At 46.2% G+C, this 22,865-nt stretch overlaps 1 protein-coding gene across 3 annotated transcripts in view; it reads left to right on the top strand.

Annotated features, from left to right (window-relative positions):
* LOC132378785 (microtubule-associated protein 1A-like) overlaps positions 1-22,865 on the top strand; it is a 49,465-nt gene that overhangs the window by 5,647 nt on the left and 20,953 nt on the right. For 2 of the 3 annotated variants that reach the window (XM_059945956.1, XM_059945954.1), the window contains 2 exons: positions 19,856-19,938; positions 21,415-21,555. Coding sequence is in view for 2 of the 3 variants with exons in the window: in XM_059945954.1 (XP_059801937.1) it covers positions 19,856-19,938; positions 21,415-21,555 (224 nt within the window). In the remaining variant the exon portion in view is untranslated. Of the gene's footprint in view, positions 1-17,385; positions 17,405-19,855; positions 19,939-21,414; positions 21,556-22,865 lie in introns of those variants that run through there. The other variant, XM_059945955.1, reaches the window with a different exon arrangement.

The raw sequence follows: 22,865 nt of genomic DNA, 5'->3' as shown, positions 1-22,865 counted from the left end.
ATAGGCACATGGATGATAGAACAGTAGAGGGCTGTGTAGGAGGAAGGGATAGATTGATCTCAGAGTAGGTTAAAAGATCAGATCGTGGGATAAAGGGCCTGAGTTGTGCTGTAACGTTGGTTTGTTTTGTGTTCTCAGAACACGGGTTTAAGATACGAGGGGAGAAGTTAATGGGTTACCATAGGCAGCAGTGGAAGGAGGCAGCTTGGTGAGTTGAAGGTGCTGTTAGATAATCACATGAATGTGAAGGCAATGAAGCGATATCACTGATACATGAGAAGAGGCCATTTACTATAAGTTGAGACACAAGGTAGTGTAGCAGTTCGCTGGATGCCATTGCATCAGAATCAGTGTTCAGTTCCAATGCTGTCTGTAAGAAGTTTATTCGTCCTTCCCGTGATGTGTGTGGGTTTCCTCCAGGTGCTCAGGTTTCCTCCCACAGTCCAAATATGCGTGGTTAGTAGGTCAATTGGTTACTGTAAATTGCCCTGTGATTGGGCTAGGGTCAAATCTGTGGGTTCTGTGCCGTATCTTGAAATAAACAGATTAATAGAGAGGAAGGAAAGAAAGATAGTAGACAGACAGCACATGGTGGGTTGAATGGGCTGTCCAGTGTTGCACTCTTCTGTGTTAGCCCCATGGAATATTAAAGGAGCTCTAAGGGGCACGTTGGGGTGGGGGGGTGTCTGAAATGAGCTGTGAGAGGATGTGACGGAGGCATATACAACTGCAGTGTATTTGGACATATGGCTAGGAAAGGCAGAGAGAGGCTGAATGTGGGCCAGTGGGATTGGCGTAGGCAGGCATCATTGTTAACATGGACAAGGTGAGCTGATAGGTCTTTTCTGTGCCATATATTTCAACAATTCTGTCACTTTTGCCATGCCTAGTGATGACTGAGACAGAGGAGCAGCATTAGGCCATTCAGTTGTTCCACCATGGCTGATTTATTTTACCTCTTTACCCCTTGCTTCTGCCCTCTCCCTATGATCTTTGCCACCCTTTCTAATCAAGAACCTGTGAACCTCTGCTTTAAACCCCTCAGTGACTTGGCTTCTTCAGTTGTCTGAGGTAATGAATTCCACCGTGATCTGGCTAAAGAAATTCTTTCTTACCTATGTTTTAAAGGGACATTCTTGTGGTCTGAGGCTGTTCCCCATGCTCCTAGACCCTCCCACTACTGACTGCTACTTGTTGGCTCCGAAGTGTTTTGGGATATTCTAAAGTGGCAGCAATGTTTCTTTTAAAGGGGTGATTCAGTTCTGGATCAACTCTTGCCACTCTCTGTAAGAAGTTTATACATTCTCCCCATGACCATGTGGATTTCCTCTGGGTGCTCCAATCTTGTCCCACATTCCAAAGATGTTTGGGTAGGGCTGGTAAGTTGTGGGCATACTGTACTGTCATCTAGCACATCCTCAGACTGTGGTCATTGATGCAAATGACATGGAACATATACATGGACAGGAAAGCATTTGGGGATAAGGGCCAAACATGAGTGAATGGGAATAATAGTTGGGAATCTTGGTCAGTATATTGCACTTGGGCTGAAGGGCCTAGTTCATTGCTATACGACTGTAAAGTGTAAACCAGATCTGACCTGACTTACCGAGTATTTCCAGCATTTTCTGTTTCTCATTTTGATCAATCCCATTTCTGCTGATCTCAGCACTTCCCATGCTCCCAGCCTCTTGTCAAGAATTGCAATAATCCTTAACAAACTTGCTGTAAAGGCAGGAATTCCTTCGGGAGCCTGCTACCTCTTTAACTCTCGCTGAAACCTGCCAATTTGGGCTACCTTCCCCTGTAGGCTGGCGTTGCTGACACTAACTCAGAAATATTTTATTTCATTATAGGGAGATTGTAAATTGATCGGGGAGCAAACGCACAGACTCTGGCCAGAGGGTAGACCCTGTCATTCCACTCTGACATCCTGTATACAGGAAGGGTGATGAGGTTGAGCGAGTGAACGTCACCAATGGCGTGTCCTGGTCCAACCAAGTGTCAGGAAAGCTCACTACTGCCTCTATTTCCTCAGGAGGCTAACGAAATTTGGCATGTCTCCTCTGATCCTTGCCACTTTTTATAAATGCATCATACATCTTACCGGAATGCGTAATAGCTTGGTAGGACAAATGCAGAAAGTGGTGAACACAGCTCAGCATATCACGGAAATGGATTCGCGCTCTCTCAATAAAGCAAGCGACATAATTAAAGACCCCACCTATCCTGGGCATTCTCTCTTCAACATTCAAACACATTTATTATCAAAGTGCATACACATTATGCAACCTTGAGATTTGTCTTCCATAGGAAAAAGAAAGCGATCCAACGTGCAGAGAGATTTAAAAAAAAACAAGTCATGCAAACCAATAGCCCCCTGAACTGAAGTCCACAGAACCAAGTAAACGCCATTTGGCAGTGATCCTTACTTCAGGTGCCAACACCCTGACCTTTTCAATCTGACCTGGCGGCTAAATCGACATCCAAACCAGGTCCAATCGCCTCAATATGCTCTGGGGCTGGACTCCACTGCCTCAATTCGGCCTGTACCTGGCCTTTCCAGATCGGCCTTGCACTTAAATCCTCGTCCACACATTGTGTTCATCCGCTCTGCTGCCAGGACCTCCCCACCTTGATTCAGCTGTAGCCAACCTTTCCGATTGGGGCTTAAGTCTCTGTCCAAACATCGGTATGTCGGTACGCTCTGATGTCCAGACGCCACTGTCTCGATTTGGCCTGTAACTGCACTTAAATCGACCGATCCTTGGGTCTTCCTCACGCTCAGCGAGGGGCCTGCTGCCTTGCCTCCGTTCTGCCACATGTCCAAGGCGAAGTTACAGACCATTACTTGCGATGATCGTTTACCAGAAAAAGTGATTTTTAAAAGTATTTAGTTGTTTTCTGTTTTGTTAGCCACCAGCCAGAAATTGCTGAGGTTCACCAGTGCCATCTTAAACCAGTACTCTCTTCTCCCTTCGAAAGCACAGGTTCAAGGACAGCTTCCACTCCACTATTAGAAGACTATTGAACAGTTCCCTATACAACAAGGTTGACTCATCCCCACAATGAGCCTTACTACGTTCCTGCACCTTATTGTCTTCACTTTCTCTGTAGCCGTTACTCTGCATTCTGTTGTTGTTCTGTGTCAGTCTGTCTCAGTGCTCTGTGTAATGATCTGATCTGTATGGACGTCTGCAAGACAAGTCCTTCACTGGATCTTGCTACATGTGACAATAATGAACCAGTTCCAAATTCTAAAGCCATTAAGCCGGAAGGAATTCAGAGGGGATTTACGAGGAGGTTGTTGGGACTGGGTCTGAGTTACGGACGGAGGCTGAGGAGGTTGGGACTTTTTCCACTGCATTGTAGAAGAATGAAAGGTGGCAATGGAAGCACAGTGGTCAGCATAACACTCTTTCAGTCCCAGCGACCCTGGTTCAATTCCCCCCACTGCCTGTAAGGAGTCTGTGTGTTCTCTTCATGACCATGTGGTTTTCCTCCAGGTGCTCCGGTTTGCACCCACATTCCAAACGTGTACGGGTTAGTTGTTTAATTGGTCACATGAGTGTGATTGGTTGGCGCAGGCTCATTGGGCCAGAAGGGCCTGTTACTGTGCTGTATCTGTAATAAAATAAATACATTTTTAAAAATGAGGGTTGATCTTTCAGAGATGTGGAAAATCATGAGGGTCATAGATATTGTGTAGAAGATACTCCCACCGCTGTCAGTAAGGTATTTGTATGTTCTCCCCCCTCCCCCCCACCCATGACCCCGAGGGTTTCCTCCTGGATCTCTGATATAACCATATAACCATATAACAATCACAGCACGGAAACAGGCCATCTTGGCCCTCCTAGTCCATGCCGAACCCTTAATCTCACCTAGTCCCACCTACCCGCACTCAGCCCATAACCCTCCACTCCTTTCCTGTCCATATACCTATCCAATTTTACCTTAAATGACACAACTGAACTGGCCTCTACTACTTCTACAGGAAGCTCATTCCACACAGCTATCACTCTCTGAGTAAAGAAATACCCCCTCGTGTTTCCCTTAAACTTCTGCCCCCAACTCTCAAATCATGTCCTCTAGTTTGAATCTCCCCTACTCTCAATGGAAACAGCCTGTTCACATCAACTCTATCTATCCCTCTCAAAATTTTAAATACCTCAATCAAATCCCCCCTCAACCTTCTACGCTCCAATGAATAGAGACCTAACTTGTTCAACCTTTCTCTGTAACTTAATTGCTGAAACCCAGGTAACATCCTAGTAAATCGTCTCTGCACTCTCTCTAATTTATTGATATCTTTCCTATAATTCGGTGACCAGAACTGCACACAATATTCCAAATTTGGCCTTACCAATGCCTTGTACAATTTTAGCATTACATCCCAACTTCTGTACTCAATGCTTTGATTTATAAAGGCCAGCGTTCCAAAAGCCCTCTTCACCACCCTATCTACATGAGACTCCACTTTCAGGGAACTATGCACAGTTATTCCTAGATCTCTCTGTTCCTCTGCATTCCTCAATGCCCTACCATTTACTCTGTATGTTCTATTTGGATTATTCCTGCCAAAATGTAGAACCTCACACTTCTCAGCATTAAACTCCATCTGCCAACGTTCAGCCCATTCTTCTAACCGGCATAAATCTCCCTGCAAGCTTTGAAAATCCACCTCATTATCCACAACACCTCCTACCTTAGTATCATCGGCATACTTACTAATCCAATTTACCACCCCATCATCCAGATCATTTATGTATATTACAAACAACATTGGGCCCAAAACAGATCCCTGAGGCACCCCGCTAGTCACCGGCCTCCATCCCGATAAACAATTATCCACCACTACTCTCTGGCATCTCCCATCTAGCCACTGTTGAATCCATTTTATTACTCCAGCATTAATACCTAACGACTGAACCTTCTTAACTAACCTTCTATGTGGAACTTTGTCAAAGGCCTTACTGAAGTTCATATAGACTACATCCACTGCCTTACCCTCGTCAACATTCCTCATAACTTCTTCAAAAAATTCAATAAGGTTTGTCAAACATGACCTTCCACGCACAAATCCATGCTGGCTACTTCTAATCAGATCCCGTCTATCCAGATAATTATAAATACTATCTCTAAGAATACTCTCCATTAATTTACCCACCACTGATGTCAAACTGACAGGTCTATAATTGCTAGGCTTCCTTCTAGAACCCTTTTTAAACAATGGAACCACATGAGAGTCCAGTACCAGAGGGCATGGATTGAGAATAAGAGGTCAGTTATTTAAAACAGAGTTGAGGAAGAGCTTCTTCTCCCAGAGAGTTGTGGAGGTGTGGAATGCACTACCTCGGAAGACGGTGGAGGCCAGTTCTCTGGATGCTTTCAAGAAGGAGCTAGATAGATATCTGATGGATAGGGGAATCAAGGGATATGGGGACAAGGCAGGGACTGGGTATTGATAGTGAATGATCAGCCATGATCTCAGAATGGCGGTGCAGACTCGAGGGGCCGAATGGTCTACTTCTGCACCTATTGTCTATTGTCTATGAGCAATACGCCAATCCTCCGGCACAATCCCCGTTTCTAATGACATATTAAAGATCTCCGTCAGAGCTCCTGCTATTTCTACACAAACTTCCCTCAAGGTCCTGGGGAATATCCTGTCAGGACCCGGAGATTTATCCACTTTTAAATTTCTTAAAAGCGCCAGTACCTCCACCTCTTTAATTGTCATAGGTTCCATAACTTCCTTACTTGTTTCCCACACCTTAGACAATTCAATATCCTTCTCCTTAGTGAATACCGAAGAGAAGAAATCATTCAAAATCTCTCCCATCTCCTTCGGTTCCACACATAGCTGACCACTCTGATTCTCTAAGGGGCCAATTTTATCCCTCACTATCCTCTTGCTTTTAATATAACTGTAGGAACCTTTCGGATTTACTTTCACCTTATTTGCCAAACCAACCTCGCATCTTTTAGCTTTTCTAATCTCTTTCTTAAGATTCCTTTTACATTCTTTATATTCCTCGAGCAATTCCTTTACTCCATGCTGCCTATATCTATTGTAGACATCCCTCTTTTTCTGAACCAAGTTTCTACTATCCCTTGAAAACCATGGTGCTCTCAAACCTTTAACCTTTCCTTTCACCCTAACAGGAACATAAAGATTCTGTACCCTCATAATTTCACCCTTAAATGACCTCCATTTCTCTATTACATCCTTCCCATAAAACAACTTGACCCAATCCACTCTCTCTAAATCCCTTCGCATCCCCTCAAAGTTAGCCTTTCTCCAATCAAAAATCTCAACTCTAGGTCCAGTCCTGTCCTTCTCCATAATTATATTGAAGCTAATGCTATTGTGATCACTGGACCCGAAGTGCTCCCCAACACATACATCTGTCAGCTGACCTATCGCATTCCCTAACAGGAGATCCAACACTGCCCCATCTCTAGTCGGTACTTCTATGTATTGTTGCAAAAAACTATCCTGCACACATTTCACAAACTCTAAACCATCCAGCCCTTTTACAGAATGAGCTTCCCAGTCTACGTGTGGAAAATTAAAATCTCCCACAATCACCACCTTGTGTTTACTACAAATATCTGCTATCTCCTTACACATTTGCTCTTCCAACTCACGCGCCCTATTAGGTGGCCTATAATACACTCCTATCAGTGTTACTGCACCTTTCCCATTCTTCAATTCCACCCAAATGGCCTCCCTAGAGGAGCTCTCTAATCTATCCTTCCAAAGCACCGCCATAAGATTTCCTCGGACAAGCAATGCAACACCTCCTCCTCTGGCCCCTCCTACTCTATCACACCTGAAACAACTAAATCCAGGAATATTTAGTTGCCAATCACACCTTTCCTGCAACCATGTTTCACTAATAGCTACAACATCATAATTCCAGGTATCAATCCACGCTTTAAGCTCATCCACCTTTCTTACAATGCTCCTAGCATTAAAATAGATACATTTAAGATACTCTCCATCTCCTCCTCTCTTTCCATCCCTAACAATGCATTCAAATTTATTATCCTTTTCTTTCTTCTCCCCTACATCTTCGGGCTGAGTGCATCCCTTCTCCATCACCTGCCTTTCCTCCCTCACACACTGTCTATTTACTTGCTCCACTGGTGAACTAACCTCCTCTCCCATAGCTCCTCAAATAGTCTCCTGCCCCCCCCCATCTTACTAGTTTAAAGTCCGCCCTGTAGCCCTAGCAAATCTCCCCGCTAGGATATTGGTCCCCCCACGATTCAAGTGTAACCCGTCCTTCTTGAACAGGTCACTCCTGCCCCAGAAGAGGTCCCAATGATCCAGAAACTTGAATCCCTGCCCCCTGCTCCAATCCCACAGCCACGCATTCATCCTCCACCTAATTCTATTCCTACTCTCACTGTCGCGTGGCACAGGCAGTAATCCCGAGATTACTACCTTTGCGGTCCTTCTTCTTAACTGCCTTCCTAACTCCCTATACTCTCATTTCAGGACCTCTTCCCCTTTCCTTCCTATGTCATTGGTACCTACATGTACCACAACCTCTGACTCTTCACCCTCCCACTTCAGGATATCTTGGACGCGATCAGAAACGTCCCGAACCCTGGCACCAGGGAGGCAAATTACCATCCGGGACTCCCGGTCACCTCCACAGAAACACCTGTCTGAGCCCCTGACTATTGAGTCCCCTATTACTATGGACCTCTTTCTTCTAACCCTACCCTTCTGAGCTACAGGGCCGTTCTCTGTGCCGGAGGCTCGGCCATTGTCACTCCCACCAGGTAGGCTGTCCCCCCCAACAGTACTCAAACATGAGTACTTATTGTCAAGGGGTACAGCCACTGGGGTACTCTCTAGTACCTGCCTCTTCCTCTTCCTGACTGTAACCCACCTATCTGCCTCCCGTGGTCCCGGAGTGACCACCTGCCTGTAACTCCTCTCTATCACCTCCTCACTCTCCCTGACCAGGCGAAGGTCATCGAGCTGCAGCTCCAGTTCCCTAACTCGGTCCCTCAGGAGCTGCAGTTCGGCGCACCTGGTGCAGATGTGGACGTCCGGGAGGCTCGGAGACTCCAGGATCTCCCACATCCGACACCGAGAACAACAAGCTGCCCTCACACTCATACCTCCCAAATAACTGAAAATACAAGAACCAGAAGATAAGCCTACTGTGCCCTCTTCCGCCTAAGCCCTCTGAGCCCAAGCCCTACACTCTGCGCCCGGCTCACTCCGCTGCCCGCAAACGAAGCTGCCCGCTTCTTAAGGCGGCGTTCTTTATATATCTTCCCTCCTTCCCGGGCCTCCTTCACGCGCCTGCGCAGTCCCGCCTCTCAGAACTCCGATCTGAGAAGCAATTGGACAATTTGAAAATGGCCGCCGCCGCACTTCCTCTCAAGCCTCGCTGTCCTCTTCCAAAAGAGAACTACCTCACTCAGTATCTCCTTTATATATCTTCCCTCCTTCCCGGGCCTCCTTCACGCGCCTGCGCAGTCCCGCCTCTCAGAACTCCGATCTGAGAAGCAATTGGACAATTTGAAAATGGCCGCCGCCGCACTTCCTCTCAAGCCTCGCTGTCCTCTTCCAAAAGAGAACTACCTCACTCAGTATCTCCTTTATATATCTTCCCTCCTTCCCGGGCCTCCTTCACGCGCCTGCGCAGTCCCGCCTCTCAGAACTCCGATCTGAGAAGCAATTGGACAATTTGAAAATGGCCGCCGCCGCACTTCCTCTCAAGCCTCGCTGTCCTCCTCCAAAAGAGAACTACCTCACTCAGTATCTCCTTTATATATCTTCCCTCCTTCCCGGGCCTCCTTCACGCGCCTGCGCAGTCCCGCCTCTCAGAACTCCGATCTGAGAAGCAATTGGACAATTTGAAAATGGCCGCCGCCGCACTTCCTCTCAAGCCTTGCTGTCCTCCTCCAAAAGAGGACACCCACAGTCCAAAGATGTACCGGTTGGTAGGTTAATTGGTCATTGCAAATTGTCCCTTGATGAGGCCAGGATTAAATCAGGGGATTGTTGGGTGGCCCAACTCGAAGGGCCTATTCCATGCTGTCAATCTACTAGATTTGAGGACAAGGCTTATGCACTTAGCACAGTAGCTTAGTGATTAACACGCTTTACAGTGCCAGTTCTAAGATCGGGGTTTGATTCCCGTCATTGTCTAGAGTTTATACTAGATTGGGAAAAGATCAATGGTAATTGGTAGTTTGTAGTCATGGTAACAACTGTTTGGGCTTGGTGCAACATCCTCTGCACTTTCAATATACTCCATATGTCACATTATATAAACAGCATTCATAAGAAAAACATTAATTATACACAATTTTTACAAAAAAAAATGCAATTCGAGCAAATCAAAACGTTAGTGCTAAGTGGTCAAGATGATGAGAGTGTAGCTGATCTGTGTGATTAGGGTTACTGTATGGTTGAAGGGAGGAAGCTGTCCTTGAACCTGATTTGTGGGACTTCAGGCTTCTGTACCTCCTGCCTGGGGGTAACTGAGAGGCTGACATGGCCCCGACAGTAGGCATCTTGCGGCCACCTTGGGCAGTGGCTCCTGCAGATATTACCAAGAGTGGATCATGGGAGAAGGGGGAGGAAAACCAGAGGGAGATGATGGGCAGGTGAGGAGAAGCGAAGTGTTGAAAATGTGGGAATGGAAAAAGAGAAAGGAGGAAGGGGTAGAAGTTAGAGAAATCAACATCTGATTGGTCGTTTGTTAGCCCTTGTTAATTGTTACTGGTGTGCAGGTGAAGAGGAAGGTGGATGGGGGAGGAGGAGATGAAGTAAGAAGCTGGGACGGGATAGGTGGATGAGGTAAAGCGCTGAAGGAGGAGGAATCTGATAGGAAGTTTGGGGGAGTTGTTCGGAATACTGGGAGGATAGATTCCTCGGAAAAGTGCTGGGGGTATGGTATTGCTTTGTGAGCCTACTACATTCTGGTGAAACATGGAAAGTGATATTGAAGAGTTGAAGGTGCTTAGAGATTTAGTGTTTTTTTTAAGGGTTGTTTGATGTCATTGAATTGAATTGACTTTATTTCTTACATCCTTCATATTCATGGGGAGTAAAACTCTACGTTACATCTCTATCTGAATGTGATAGATTAGAGATGAGAGATAGCGTTGGGATTTAAAAACTTGACTATTTCAGTTTAAGCTATGGGAACCTTATATTGGGCACAGGGGGCTGTGATAAGGCCCAGCAGAGTTCATGGAGAAGGAATGACGAACAGACTTTTTGGAAGATGCACCAGTGGATCCACCTGGAAATAGATTAATCTCATCTGGCAGGAGGCACTGGCAGCAGATAAAGATGAGTTTATTTGTCACATATACATCAAAACACACAGTGAAATGCACCGTTTGCTTCAGTGACCAGCGCATTCTGAGGATGTGCTTAGGGCAGCCCACGAGTGCCGTCAGGCTTCTGACGCCAACATAACACGCTCACGACTTACCGACTAACCCGCCGATTTTTAGAATGTGTGAGGAAACATGCTGACACGGGGAAAACGTACAAACTCCTTACAGATGGTGGCGGCAGCTGATCACAGACACTGTAAGGAGCCAGGCAAACCGCTAGGCTACCGTACCGCCACGAGGCAGCGTCAGTCTAGACTGTGTTTGAGCCTCTGGAGTAGAGGCAGTACGTGAGAGCTGAGTAACGTCCTCATTCCTGTTTCATTCAGACTGGTCTAACTTTACTAGAACATGGAACAGTCAGCAGAGTACAGGCCCATGATGTTGTGTCATGACCTGTTAATCTCTACTCCAAAACCAATCACTGAGCCCTCCATTTTTCTATCATCCATGTGTCTATCTCCGAGTCTCTCAAATATCCCTAATGTACATGCCAAGCAGGTTGTTCTGCACACTGCCAGTCTCCGCCCAAAGAACTGACCTCTGACATCCAATCTTATTAGATCAGATTAGTTCCAGTCAGGCACCACCTTTGACTTTCTGTTCTTGAAACCAATGCCTGGATATGGGTTACAATCACAGGGTCACATCTGTGCAGGTGACTTTGTCTCAGTGGCTGAGTGAACACCAGTTCGACACTTCAGGAATGCTCAATCTGTTTTTAAGTATGTCTAATCTTATCCTGCTCAAGTAGAAACTTGAAGCACTTGCTCATCAAGTAAATCCGCGGGCCGCCATCTGCTACCGTGTCAACATAGATTCAGAGACTGACTGCAGAATGTGCAGCTCCACAGCTTCAGGGGACCTGTGCACTGACATCGTTCCTCTACTCACCCCAGGAAGGAAGCTCACTCACCGTCCTCTCTCTCATTCCCCTTTGCACTCTCCCTCATTCCCCTCACTCGTTCCTCTCCCCTCACTCCCTTGTTCCTCTACCCTCCTCCCACTCTCCCTCATTCCTCCCCTCCATTGTTTCTCTCCCTCATTTCCCTCCCCCTCCTCCTACCCCTCCCCTTCTTCCATTCTCTCTCATTCCTCCCCCTCCATCGTTCCACTCCCCTCTCTCCCTTGTTTCACTCCCCCTTTCTCTTTCCCCTCCCTCCCTCTTCCATTTTCTTTCATTCCTCTCCCTTTATCGTTCCTTTCCCTCTCTCCCTCTTCCCCTCCCCCCTCCCTCGTCCCACTCTCCTTATATCTAAAAACTAAGTAATGCAAAATGAGAGCAAATTAGTGAGGTAGTGTTCGAGGGTTCAAATCTGATGGTAGAGGGGAAGAAGCTGTTCCTAAAGCATTCAGGCTCCTGTACCTCTCTGAGAAGAGGGCACGTTCTGGGTGGTGAGGGTCTTTAATGCTAGATGTCACTATCTTGAGACACCGCCTTTTGAAGATCGTAGGGAGTCTCATGCTCACAATGAATCTGGCTGAGTTGACCACCCTTAGCAGCTTTTTCCGATCCTGCGCAGTGGCCTGTCCGTACCTGGCGGTGATGTAACCAGTTAGAATGCTCTCCATGGTGCATCTGTAGAAATTTACTAGAGTCTTTGGTGATCCACCAAATCTGCTCTCACGGTCTTGCAACCCGTTCTGCCGAGCTGTGATCTTTCTTCTCTTCCTTATCTGGGCATAAATTAAGAGGTTGAGTCCATCTCCAACAGAACCCTGCCTCTGTGGATGGTAAATACTTCTATTAGCTGGGGACTGTTATTTGGGAATCTGGTATCAGAGTTATGTCCTCCACCTCAACATTCTTTCATATTCCAATTTCTGTGATGGGGAGACCTGGATGGGTAAGGGATTCAGTCAGTGATATCCTGATAGAATGAACATGGGGAGGATGTTTATAACAGTGGGAGAGTCTGGGACCAGAGGGCACAGCCTCAGAATACAAGGACGCCCGTTTAAAACAGAGATGATGAGGAATTTCTTTGGCCAGAGGTTGGTGAATCTGTGGAATTCGTTGCCCCAAATGGCTGTGGAGACCAAGTCATTGGGTATATTTAAAGCTGAAGTTGATAGGTTCTTGTTTAGAAAGGGCATCAAGGTTTTGGGGAGAAGGGAAGAGAGTGGGGTTGATAGGGATAATAAATCAGCCATGATGGAATGGCGGAGCAGACTCAATGAGCCAAATGGCCAAATTCTGCTCCTTTGTGCTGTGGTCTGTGGTCGTCTCAAAGGTCTGTGAAGTTTGTCAGCACTTGAAGGAGAAAATGATTAACATTCTCCCAGAGGGATCGTGTTGCAGAATTTTGCTGTGTGCAAGTTGGAAGGTGGCATGGGTTGGGTACATAGTCAAGCTCCCTCAATTAAGCAAAATTGGGGTTAATGTAGGATTGATAGAAATGGGTGTTTGATGGTCAGCATGGACTGCCAGGCCAAAAGTCCTGACTGTGTTGTTTCTCCCTTCTGCATGACACCTGACCTGCCATCACTGACTTCCTGCAGAGGAACAATTCCCAACCCGTTCCGCCGAGAAGACTGGGCCACTGTGTGTTCGTAATCAACTGCTGCAAAACTAGGAGTTGAGGGAAATGTGATCATATTGCTTGTGAGAGTTGGAAACTGGGTCCAGTCCTTGTGTGGAGCATGGAATATTGGAATCTGGAGGAAGCCAAAAGATTGAAGAGAAAGATTAGCTTTATTTGTCACATGTACATTGAAACAGTGAAATACATTGTTCGTGTCAACAGCTAACACCATCCTAGGGTTGTGCTAGGGGCATGCCCACACGTGTCACCGTGATAGCATGCCCACACGTGTCACCGTGATAGCATGCCCACACATCTCCAGAATGTGGGAGAACCCAGGACATGTGGAGGAAAGCCCCACTGTCACGGGGAGAACATACCAACTTCTTACAGACAGTGGCAGGAATTGAACCTGCGTCGCAGGTGCTGTAATAGCTTCACGCTAACCACTATGCTACCATGCCACCTGCATTGCTGTTGGCTGCCAAATGTTTCTCACACTCTCTAACATTTAGTTCTCTTTCCTCCCCACACTGATGAAGTTTGTTCAGTGACTGCCCTGTGGGTAGGTTCCTGTAGTCTGTTGCATTGAGTACTTGTAACCAGAGGGTGTTATTTAACTCAGTGTCTCCTCCTGATACTACAAGTGTTTAAAGTTCAAAATAAGTTTAATAACAAAGTACATGCAGTATGTGTCACCATACTCAACCCTGAGATTCAATTTCTTGTGGGCATTCACAGTAAATACAAACAAACACCAAAAACTACACACAACAAAGACGGACAAACAACCAGTGTGCAAAAGACAACAAAATGCGCTAATACATATAAGCAATAAGTATTGAGAATATGAGATCTAGACTCCTTGAAAGTGAGTCTGTAAGTTGTAGGAACACTTCAGTGAAGTTAACCCTCTGGTTGAAGAGCCTGACGGTTGAAGGGTAATAACTTGTTCCTGATCCTGGTGGTGTGAGTCCTGAGGCTCCTGTACCCTCTTCCTGATGGCAGCAGCAAGACAAGAGCATGGGCTGGATGGTGGGGGTCCTTGGTGATGAGTGAGTAGATAGTGGCACTTGTTTGAAGGGGACAATAGTGGGTGGTATTATGAATGAGATGGGGTGGGACTTGCTGGGGTTGCTTAGTCCTTGATGGGGTGTTGTGTTTGTCGAGAACTCCTGCACTGTGGTTGGTGGAAAGCCTTTGAGTATCAGGAGGTGAGTCACCCTCCAGTCATAATGGTTGCTGCACTATTTGATTTGCTGATTGGACCACTACAAAACATCTGGAGTGGTACAGCACTGAAGGTCGTTCAGCCTGTCTTACTTGTACTGGCTCTTTGAAAGGACCCTCTCCTTAAACTGCATACCCTGCTCTTTCCCAGGTTGCCTTCCCCTTATGGAGTGAAGCTCAATCTCTGGGTGGAAGATAGCACAGTCAGTTGCCATTGAGGAAGAATAGTACATCTTGGTGGTAGTAGGCAGTGGGAGGGGGCCGGAGGGGAAGTTGGGAGAGTGGAGGGAGCTCTGGCTTAGTACACTGTGCAATAGTTTGTTAACAAATGGAGGAATGGAGACAGGCTAGTCCCTAATGACATCAACAGATCTGAGGTTGAGAGGGTGAACAGCTTCAAGTTCCTGGGCATAAACTTCACCGAGGACCTCACGTGGTCTGTACGTACTGGCTGTGTGGTGAAAAAGGCACAACAGTGCCTCTTTCACCTCAGACGGTTGAGGAAGTTTGGTATAGGATCCCAAATCTTAAGAACTTTCTACAGGGGCACAATTGAGAGCATCCTGACTGCCTGCATCACTGCCTGGTATGAGAACTGTACTTCCCTCAATCACAGAGAGTGGTGTGGACAGCCCAGCATATCTGCAAACACAAAGTACACTGCAGATGCTGTGGTCAAATCAAAACGTACAAACAAGCTGGATGAACTCAGCAGGTCGGGCAGTGTCCGGATGCTGCCTGACCTGCTGAGTTCATCCAGCACATCTGTAGATGTGAACTTCCCACTATTCAGGACATTTACAAAGACAGTGTATAAAAAGGGCCCGAAGGATCATTGGGGACCCAAGTCACCCCAGCCACAATCTTTTCCAGTTGCTACCATCTGGGAAGCAGTACCACAGCATAAAAGCCAGGACCAACAGGCTCCAGGCCATCAGTCTGCTTAATTCATGCTGACACAACTGTATTTCTATGCTATATTGGCTCTGGACATAATATTTATTATAAATTACTATAAATTGTACATTTAGATGGAGATGTAATGTAAAGATTTTTACTCCTCATGCATATGAAGGATGTAAATAATAAAGTCAATTCAATTCAAACAAAGCCTGGCTGTGGTACCAGTCATGATGGCATTAGCTGTTTAACCGTTTGTTTTGGCTAGTAAATAACAGCCATCACTGTTGCTAAGTCTGGAATTACTCTAGTGACTATTTTAACCAGTAGTAAGCTGACTGTAATCAGTTGACTGGGAGACATTTACTAACTAATGGGCACCAGAGGAAGCTGCCCCTTTTCTACCCATGGAAGTAGATGGAAGATTAGATTTATTCATCAGATCAACATGGAAACGTACAGTGAAATGTGACGTTCATATCAAGACCTAATGCCAGGCACCCGGGTTGAATTCCCACCGCAGTCTGTAAGAAGTTTATGCGTTCTCCCTGTGACCATGTGGGATTCCTCCAGGTGCTCTGGTTTGCTCCCACATTGCATACAGGTTCACGTTAGTAAGTTGTGTCCATGATATGTTGGCGTCTGAAGCACGGTGACACTTGCGGGCGGCCCCCAGCACATCTTGGACTGTGTTGGTTGTTGATGCATACACCTTTCACTGTACATTTCGACGTTGATCTGACAAATAAAGCCAATCACTTTGGGAAAGAAAAATGTACAGGAAATGCTGGAGAAACTCAGTGGTTCAGGCAGCACCTGTAGAGGGAGATGGGCAGTGAAGCTGTTTATTGGGACTGGAAGGAGGGAGGGGAAATAGCTGCTATAAAGAAGTAGTGGAGGAAAGGAATAGAACAAGAAGTGACAGGTGCTCGGTGGATCTGGGTCCGTTTGCAACTTCCTGATAAAGTTATCACACGGTTAAGGAGTGAATCGTTTGCCACTGCTTCTGAGAGGTAAAAAGCAAAATCATCACCCCTCACAGAGTAGAAGTGCTGGGGCTACAGGAGCAACTGGCAGGATGTAAGGCACTTGCATCCTGAGCAGACGTGCAAGGCACCATCCCAAAACGACAGACGTTCATCAGCCCACTGGGTACCCTGAGAACCCCTGAGCCTGAGGCTGCAGTGGCCCACTCAGCGTGTTACTATCATCTCCGAGACAGCTCACCCATCTCGTTAGATTGAGTGGATGCTTCCAAAAGTGCTTGAGCCTCAGCATTGGTGGAAGCTTTAGACCGTAAGACACAGAGCAGATTTGGGGCATTTGTCCCATTGGGTCTGCTCTGCCATTCGATCATGGCTGATTTATTTTCCCTCTCAACCCCATTCTCCAGTCTTCTCCCCGTAACTTCTGATGCTCTTACGAATCAAGAATCCATCAATCTGCACTTTAAATATACCCAATGACTTGGCCTCCTCAGCTGCCTGTGGCAATGAATTCCACAGATTCAACACCCTCTGATTAAAGAAATTCCTCCTCATCTCTGTTCTAAAGGTTCATCCTTCTATTCTGAGCCCAGACTCTCCCACTGTAGGGACGGAGGTCCGCATTGTGCATGGCAGCAGAGCCTGTGACAGGCCAAGTTCTGATTCCAAATCAGTTAGTTAATTTTTAAATTGCAGACAGTCTCATTGCTTGGGTCTGCCTTACTGCTGATACTTTTAGAGTTCTGGGGCCTTGGTTTAGTTGCATAGCTCAGTCGGTAACAAAGATGTCTGAATCCAAAGGTTTGCGCCACAGCTTTAACAGTGCGGAGGGAGCACCGTGCTACGGGAGGGATGTGTAGGGAGTGCCATGGGGGAAATGAGGAGGGAATCGTAAATGATTGGAGGTGAAAGGTTCGTGGCACAGTAGCATTGTGGTTAGTGTGATGGTTTACAGCACCAACGATTGGAGCTCAGTTCCTGCCACTGTCTGTGAGGAGTTCGTACATTCTCCCCATGACCGTGCGGGTTTCCTCCGTGTACTGTGCTTTCCTCCCTCATTCCAAAGGTGTGCCAGTTATGTTGTGAGCATGCTATGCTGGCAGAAACAAGGCAACATGTGTGGGTTGTCCCTAGCACATTCTCGGACTGTGTTTGTCCTTGACGCAAAAAATGCATTTCACTGTACGATGATTTGCTGTACGTGTGACATAGAAAGCTAATTTAATCTTTAATCTGAGACTCTTATCTCCCTTTGCAGGACTTAGTTTGGAGGGGACTCCTGACAAAATCGTCACCAAAATAAATCCCTCAATCTCACTAAAGCAGTTATTACTGTTACTTTACGTATCGTTATCACTGTACAGTGGGTTCCTGCCATGGGTAGGTTACCTCCCACGTTTCCATCAACACTCCCAGTGCTTTAAAACTGCTTCTGTAGTTGTGGAACATCCCATCCTGGTGACAGGAGACCTTCTCTCCTCTGAGCTGGAGGAGCTCTGCAAGTCGGGCAGGAGGGTAAACAGTCAATGTCTCAGGCCGAGGCTCCACACTATAAACCGCTTTCAGTAGCATTATTTTATTTACAGCACTGTACTACTGCCTCAAAACAGCACACTTCACAACATGTGTTCCTGATATTAAACCTGCTTCTGATTTTGGTTCACTTTTTATAATGCTGGTTACATCATAAATACATGCTTGCATGGGTCTGAGTTATGCCTGCCTCTTTGTCAGCTACATGGAACTGTCCGTGTTCCAAGCATACTCCAGTATCGCTCCCCAACTCTTCCTACGCTTCATCGTCAACTGTATTGGTGCTGCTTCCTGCTTGTCGGTTTCATTAACTTTGTCTTCACCTTGCACCCCCCCCCCCTCAAATCCACTTGGTCCATTTCCAACACCTCTCACCCCTTTCGTGATTTCTCTGTCTCTATCTCTGGAGATGGTCTATTTACTGATATATAAACCCACAGATTCTCACAGCTACCTAGACTATACCTCCTCCTACCCTTTCACTGTAAATTTGCCATCCCCTTCCCTCAGTTCCTCCGTCTCTGTCGCATCTGCTGTCAGGACGAGGCTTTTCATTCCACAACTGATGAGATGGCCTCCTTATTCAAAGAAAGAGGCTTCCCTTCCTCCATCATCAATGCTGCCCTCACCCGTACCTCTTCCATTTCATGCACTTCTGCTCTCTCCGCATCCTCCCGCCACCCTACCAGGGATAGGATTCCTCTTGTCCTCACCTCACCCCACCAGCCTCCACATCCAGCACAATTCTCCATAACTTCTGCCATCTCCAACGGGATTCCACCACCAAACACATCTTTCCCTACCCCTACTTTCTGCAGGGATCACTCACAATTCCCTTGTCCACTTGTCTCTTCCTACTGATCTCCCTCTTGGTACTTACCCTTGCAAGCAGAACAAGTTGCACACCTACACCTCCTCCCTCACTACCATCCAGGGCTCCAAACAGTTCTTCCAGGAGAGGCAACACTTCACCTGTGAGTCTGTTGGGGTCATATACTGTATAAAGTGCTCCCAGTGCAGCCTCCTGAGAGAGCCGATGTAGATTGGGAGACCGCTTTGCTGATCACCTACACTATATATGCCCCTAAACATACACAGTCTGTTTTGATGAAGGGTCTCAGTTCGAAACGTCAACTCTTTACTCTTCTCCTGGCCTGCTGAGTTCCTCCAGCATTTTGTGTGTGTTGTTCTGGTTTTCCTGCAGATTTTCTGTTGTTTATGTATTTAAATGAAATACAGAACAAAGTAGAATACTACTAATACCACATCAGTACTATAAAACCATGTATTAGTTCCTAATAGTTATTGGCAAAGGAATTCAAGTGCATCATGATCTTTTGGTTAATTGTAAATGCACAAAATCAATGCAGACACCTAGTGCTGATAAAGGACTGCCTTCATATAATGCTTTAAAAGATTGCATCTTCCAAATCTTCATTTTCATTGTAACTTTCAAGATGATTGTTGATAACTTACATTTCTCCATAGTTTATAACTTGTTGAAGTAGTGAAATTGTTTCATATTCATTCCCAGCTATTTTTGACATCTCCAAACCTGAATGCTTGAAACCGCGATGAGCAAAATAGTTCCAAGTTGGCTTACTGCATTTTCTCTTGCCAGTGACAAGAATCTTATTTCATCAGTGACAAAAATGACTGTTGAACTCAAACAGCGGCAACTGGCGCTATTTAAAATCTGATCACTCAAAGCATGGTGCATGTGAGTTAAAAACTGTTTGACAACAGGCTCCCGTCCCAGTTAAATGGTATAATGTCCCTGGTAAACAAAGGGGATCTCAGCTATTTTAGCTTTTGCTTTTTAAAGGTTGTCCACCCGAATCCACTGCACATGTAAATAGTGAATAAAGTTGAGCCCTGATCAGGTTTCGGGCTGGAATGTCGACTGCTTAATCCTCCCATAGATGCCGCCTGATGTGCTGAGTTTCTCCAGCATTTTGTGTGTGTTGCTCAAGATTTTCAACATCTGCAGCATTTTGTGTGTGTTGCTCCAGATTTTCAACATCTAAACATCTTTATGTTTAGGATTTACCTTGGTGCAGATTTACATCTGATTAGTCACCCTGTATGGCTGCTGTTTAAATGTTGAGACTTCAGGGTGAATGGATAGGAATCGGGAGTTGGTTTGCCTATGCAGTGTTAGGCACTGCTGCCTAAGAGAGTTGGTCTTTTGTCCGTGTATTGTTATTGCTTTGAGCTGTGGGTATGGTGTACTTTTGTTGCTGCGACTACCAGCACTCCAGCCTGATCAACAATCAACCTGTGTCCATTGTTTTTCAGGCCAGAAGACTCTCCACCACAGGAGCGATGAGCTGGAGACCGTGGTCTTGGTGAACCCTACGGAAAGCACCGTCACTTCTGAGGTAACGGGATCACGCAGCCAAGCAAGACTGGCCTTTCAGCCCATCTTCGCCCTGCCCTCCTACCCTCCACCGTGCCCCAGCATTCCTCTTTGTCCCTGCAGTCGTTAGAGAAGTGGGAGCTAGGAGTGGAGTTGTCAGTGAGATCCCATGTCCCATGAATTAATAACAGACATTATTCAGTCTCAGTAGTTGTCCTAGCACCATATTATGTGACAGAACGCAGCACATGAGGTGAAATGGTACTTCCAAGCATTGCTTCTGCAGTTGGGTGATGAGCTTAGGGTCTGAACAGTTCACTGTGGTTGCCTTGGTTAGGGCATGATGGTCAGGCTTCTGTTTTTCCAGCCCTGTGGTCTGACTGGCCATGGGTGACCCCCATGGTGTAGCGTGACAGGGAAGATGGGCTTATGCTTGAAGCTCATCAAACTCAGAGGGAAGAAGGGTTCCAGCCTGTAGAGCAACACTTGAACCTGTCGGCATTAAATTCCAGCTGTCATTTTCAGCACAGCTGGTCCAAGTCTTGCTTGTTGTCCACTACGCCCCCAACCTTGCTGACATCCAGACACTTGTTGGTGCAGTTTGCCACATTATTGATGTAGATAACCAGCAACAGACTCAACACTGATCCCTGTGGCACACCACTAGTCTCCAATCAGAGAAGCAGCCATCTGCTACCACTCTGTGGCTTCTCCTGTCGAATCCAAGTGACCAGCCTCCCCTGTGGGACCTCGTCAAAGTGTCCTCACTACTTGGAGAGTTACCAACAAGGGGACCAAAAGACAAGGTAGGGGCCCAGTCATTTAAAACTGAAGTATGTCTTCTCTACCCTGGTGGGTGGTATAATCTGAACCAATAGGAGTATTTAATAGATAATTAATAGAATGAGGAATAGCGGGGGGGGGGCAGAGAAATGGCGTAGAAGAGGAGTTGAGCGCAGTATAGATCAGATTCAAGATTTAAGTTTATTTATCATGAGTTCATGGAAACAAAGTGAAATGGGTCATTTGTACTGTCAACCAACACACCTAAGGGCATGCCAGGAGCAGCCTGTACGTCCTAGTGCCGCCACAGCACACCCACAATGTTCATCAGAACAACAGCAACACAAGCCCCTTTCATTTCTCCCATGTACGTAGATACTGACCCCACGGACTCTCACGCTCCCCTATAAAACATCCCCACATTTCCCCATCATAGCAGTAAGGGTCACACTATTATGTCAGTGTCAGGAAGGAATTTGTATGTTCACAACAGTGAAACAAGCCCCAGTCCTCCTTCCCGCCCACATACATACACAGTCCCTAGAACAGGCCTTTATAATCATATTAGTAGGCAGGATAGGCTTATGGGATGTAAGGGCCTATATTCTGCTACCCACCACAATACATCTAGCTCAAGGATCAAATGTTGGGAATATCATTGGGGAGGGGTGGGGATTGGAATCCAGCCGTGTAACTTTCCCGGTTCTTCCTCTAGGTTCACTCCCTCGTGACAGACTCATCCCGCCACAAGCTCTTGATTCTGTGTGGGCAAACCACCGAGCAAGCTGGAGACCTGATTCTACAGACCGGAACATACACTTTTCAGAGATTCGTCGAGACCTTTGCAGATTCCGAGGTGAGACTTCCCTCCCGTCGCGAGCCATTAGAGGTTGTAATCGGTGGACTGCAGTGAAGGGGAGGGGAGGAACTGGGCATATCTATGGTACTTTCCAGACGCCATCCAGGGAAAAGTCCCAGGACAGGATTGTGGAAGTGTTAATCAGTTTAAGCACTCAGTCACTGCTGCCTACCCTAGCATTAGTTTAATGTCTGATCTACAATACCCCCTTACAGGGAACGTAAAAAAATAAGCCCTTTAGCCTACAATATCTGCGTCAAGCACAATGCTAAATTAAGCTAAATCTGTGATCCATGTCCACCTATTCCCTGTGTATAATCTGCTCTTAGGTACAAGAGTGGAACCCGGTGGGCTCTTCTCCTGTTGTAGACCCGCCATTCGATGTGCTGTGATGCTCTTCTGCACACCGCTGTTGTAACACTTGGTTATTTGAGCTACTGTCACCTTCCTGTCAGCTTGAAACTTGAACCAATCTGGCCATTCTTCTCAGACCTCTCATTAATAAGGCGTTTTTGTCCACAGAACTGCCACTCACTGGAGTTTTTTGTTTGCACCATCCTCTGTAAACCCTAGAGTGTTGAATGTGAAAATCCAAGAAGATCAACAGTTTCTGAGATACTCACACCACCCCATCTGGTACCAACAATCATTCATGGTCAGAATCATTTGGGTCATGTTTCTTCCCCTTTCAGATGTTTGGTCTGAACCTCTTGACCATGTCGACATACTTTTATGCATCGAGTTGCTGCCTCATGATTGGCAGATTAGATATTTGCATTAACGAGCCTAATAAAGTGGGCACTGAGCATAGCTGAAGAGTAACACGTACAAAATGCTGAAGGAACTCAGCAGGTCAGGCAGCATTTATGGAGAGGAATAAACTACAATTGTTTACTCATTCCATTAAATGCAGCCTGACCCGCTGAGTTCCTCCGGTATTTTTGTGTGTTGCTCTGGATTTCCAACATATGTAGACTCACTTGTGTTTATAATTTGCATCTAGTTGATCCTGCCTCCACTGATATTATCCTTGTTGATTTTGCTTTAACAGTTTAGCACAGGAACAGGCCATTTGGCCTACAATGTTGTGTCAAACTAATCAAACAAATTAAATAGTTAACTAAACTAATCCCTTCTGCCTACACGGCCTATAACCCTTCATCCTCTCACTTATCTGCCTCTTAAAAGCCTCTGTTGTATTTGCTTCAATTACCACCCCTGGCAGCGACTTTCAGCACCCACCATTTTCTGTGTAAAAAGAACCTTGCCCCACACAGGGTCATACAGCATGGAATTAAGCCCTTCAG

This window comes from Hypanus sabinus, chromosome 21 (genome assembly GCF_030144855.1).
Source record: "Hypanus sabinus isolate sHypSab1 chromosome 21, sHypSab1.hap1, whole genome shotgun sequence".
NCBI classification, from domain to species: domain Eukaryota; kingdom Metazoa; phylum Chordata; class Chondrichthyes; order Myliobatiformes; family Dasyatidae; genus Hypanus; species Hypanus sabinus.
Note: the sequence above shows the minus strand (reverse complement) of the source record. Positions and strands in the feature narration are given on the sequence as shown.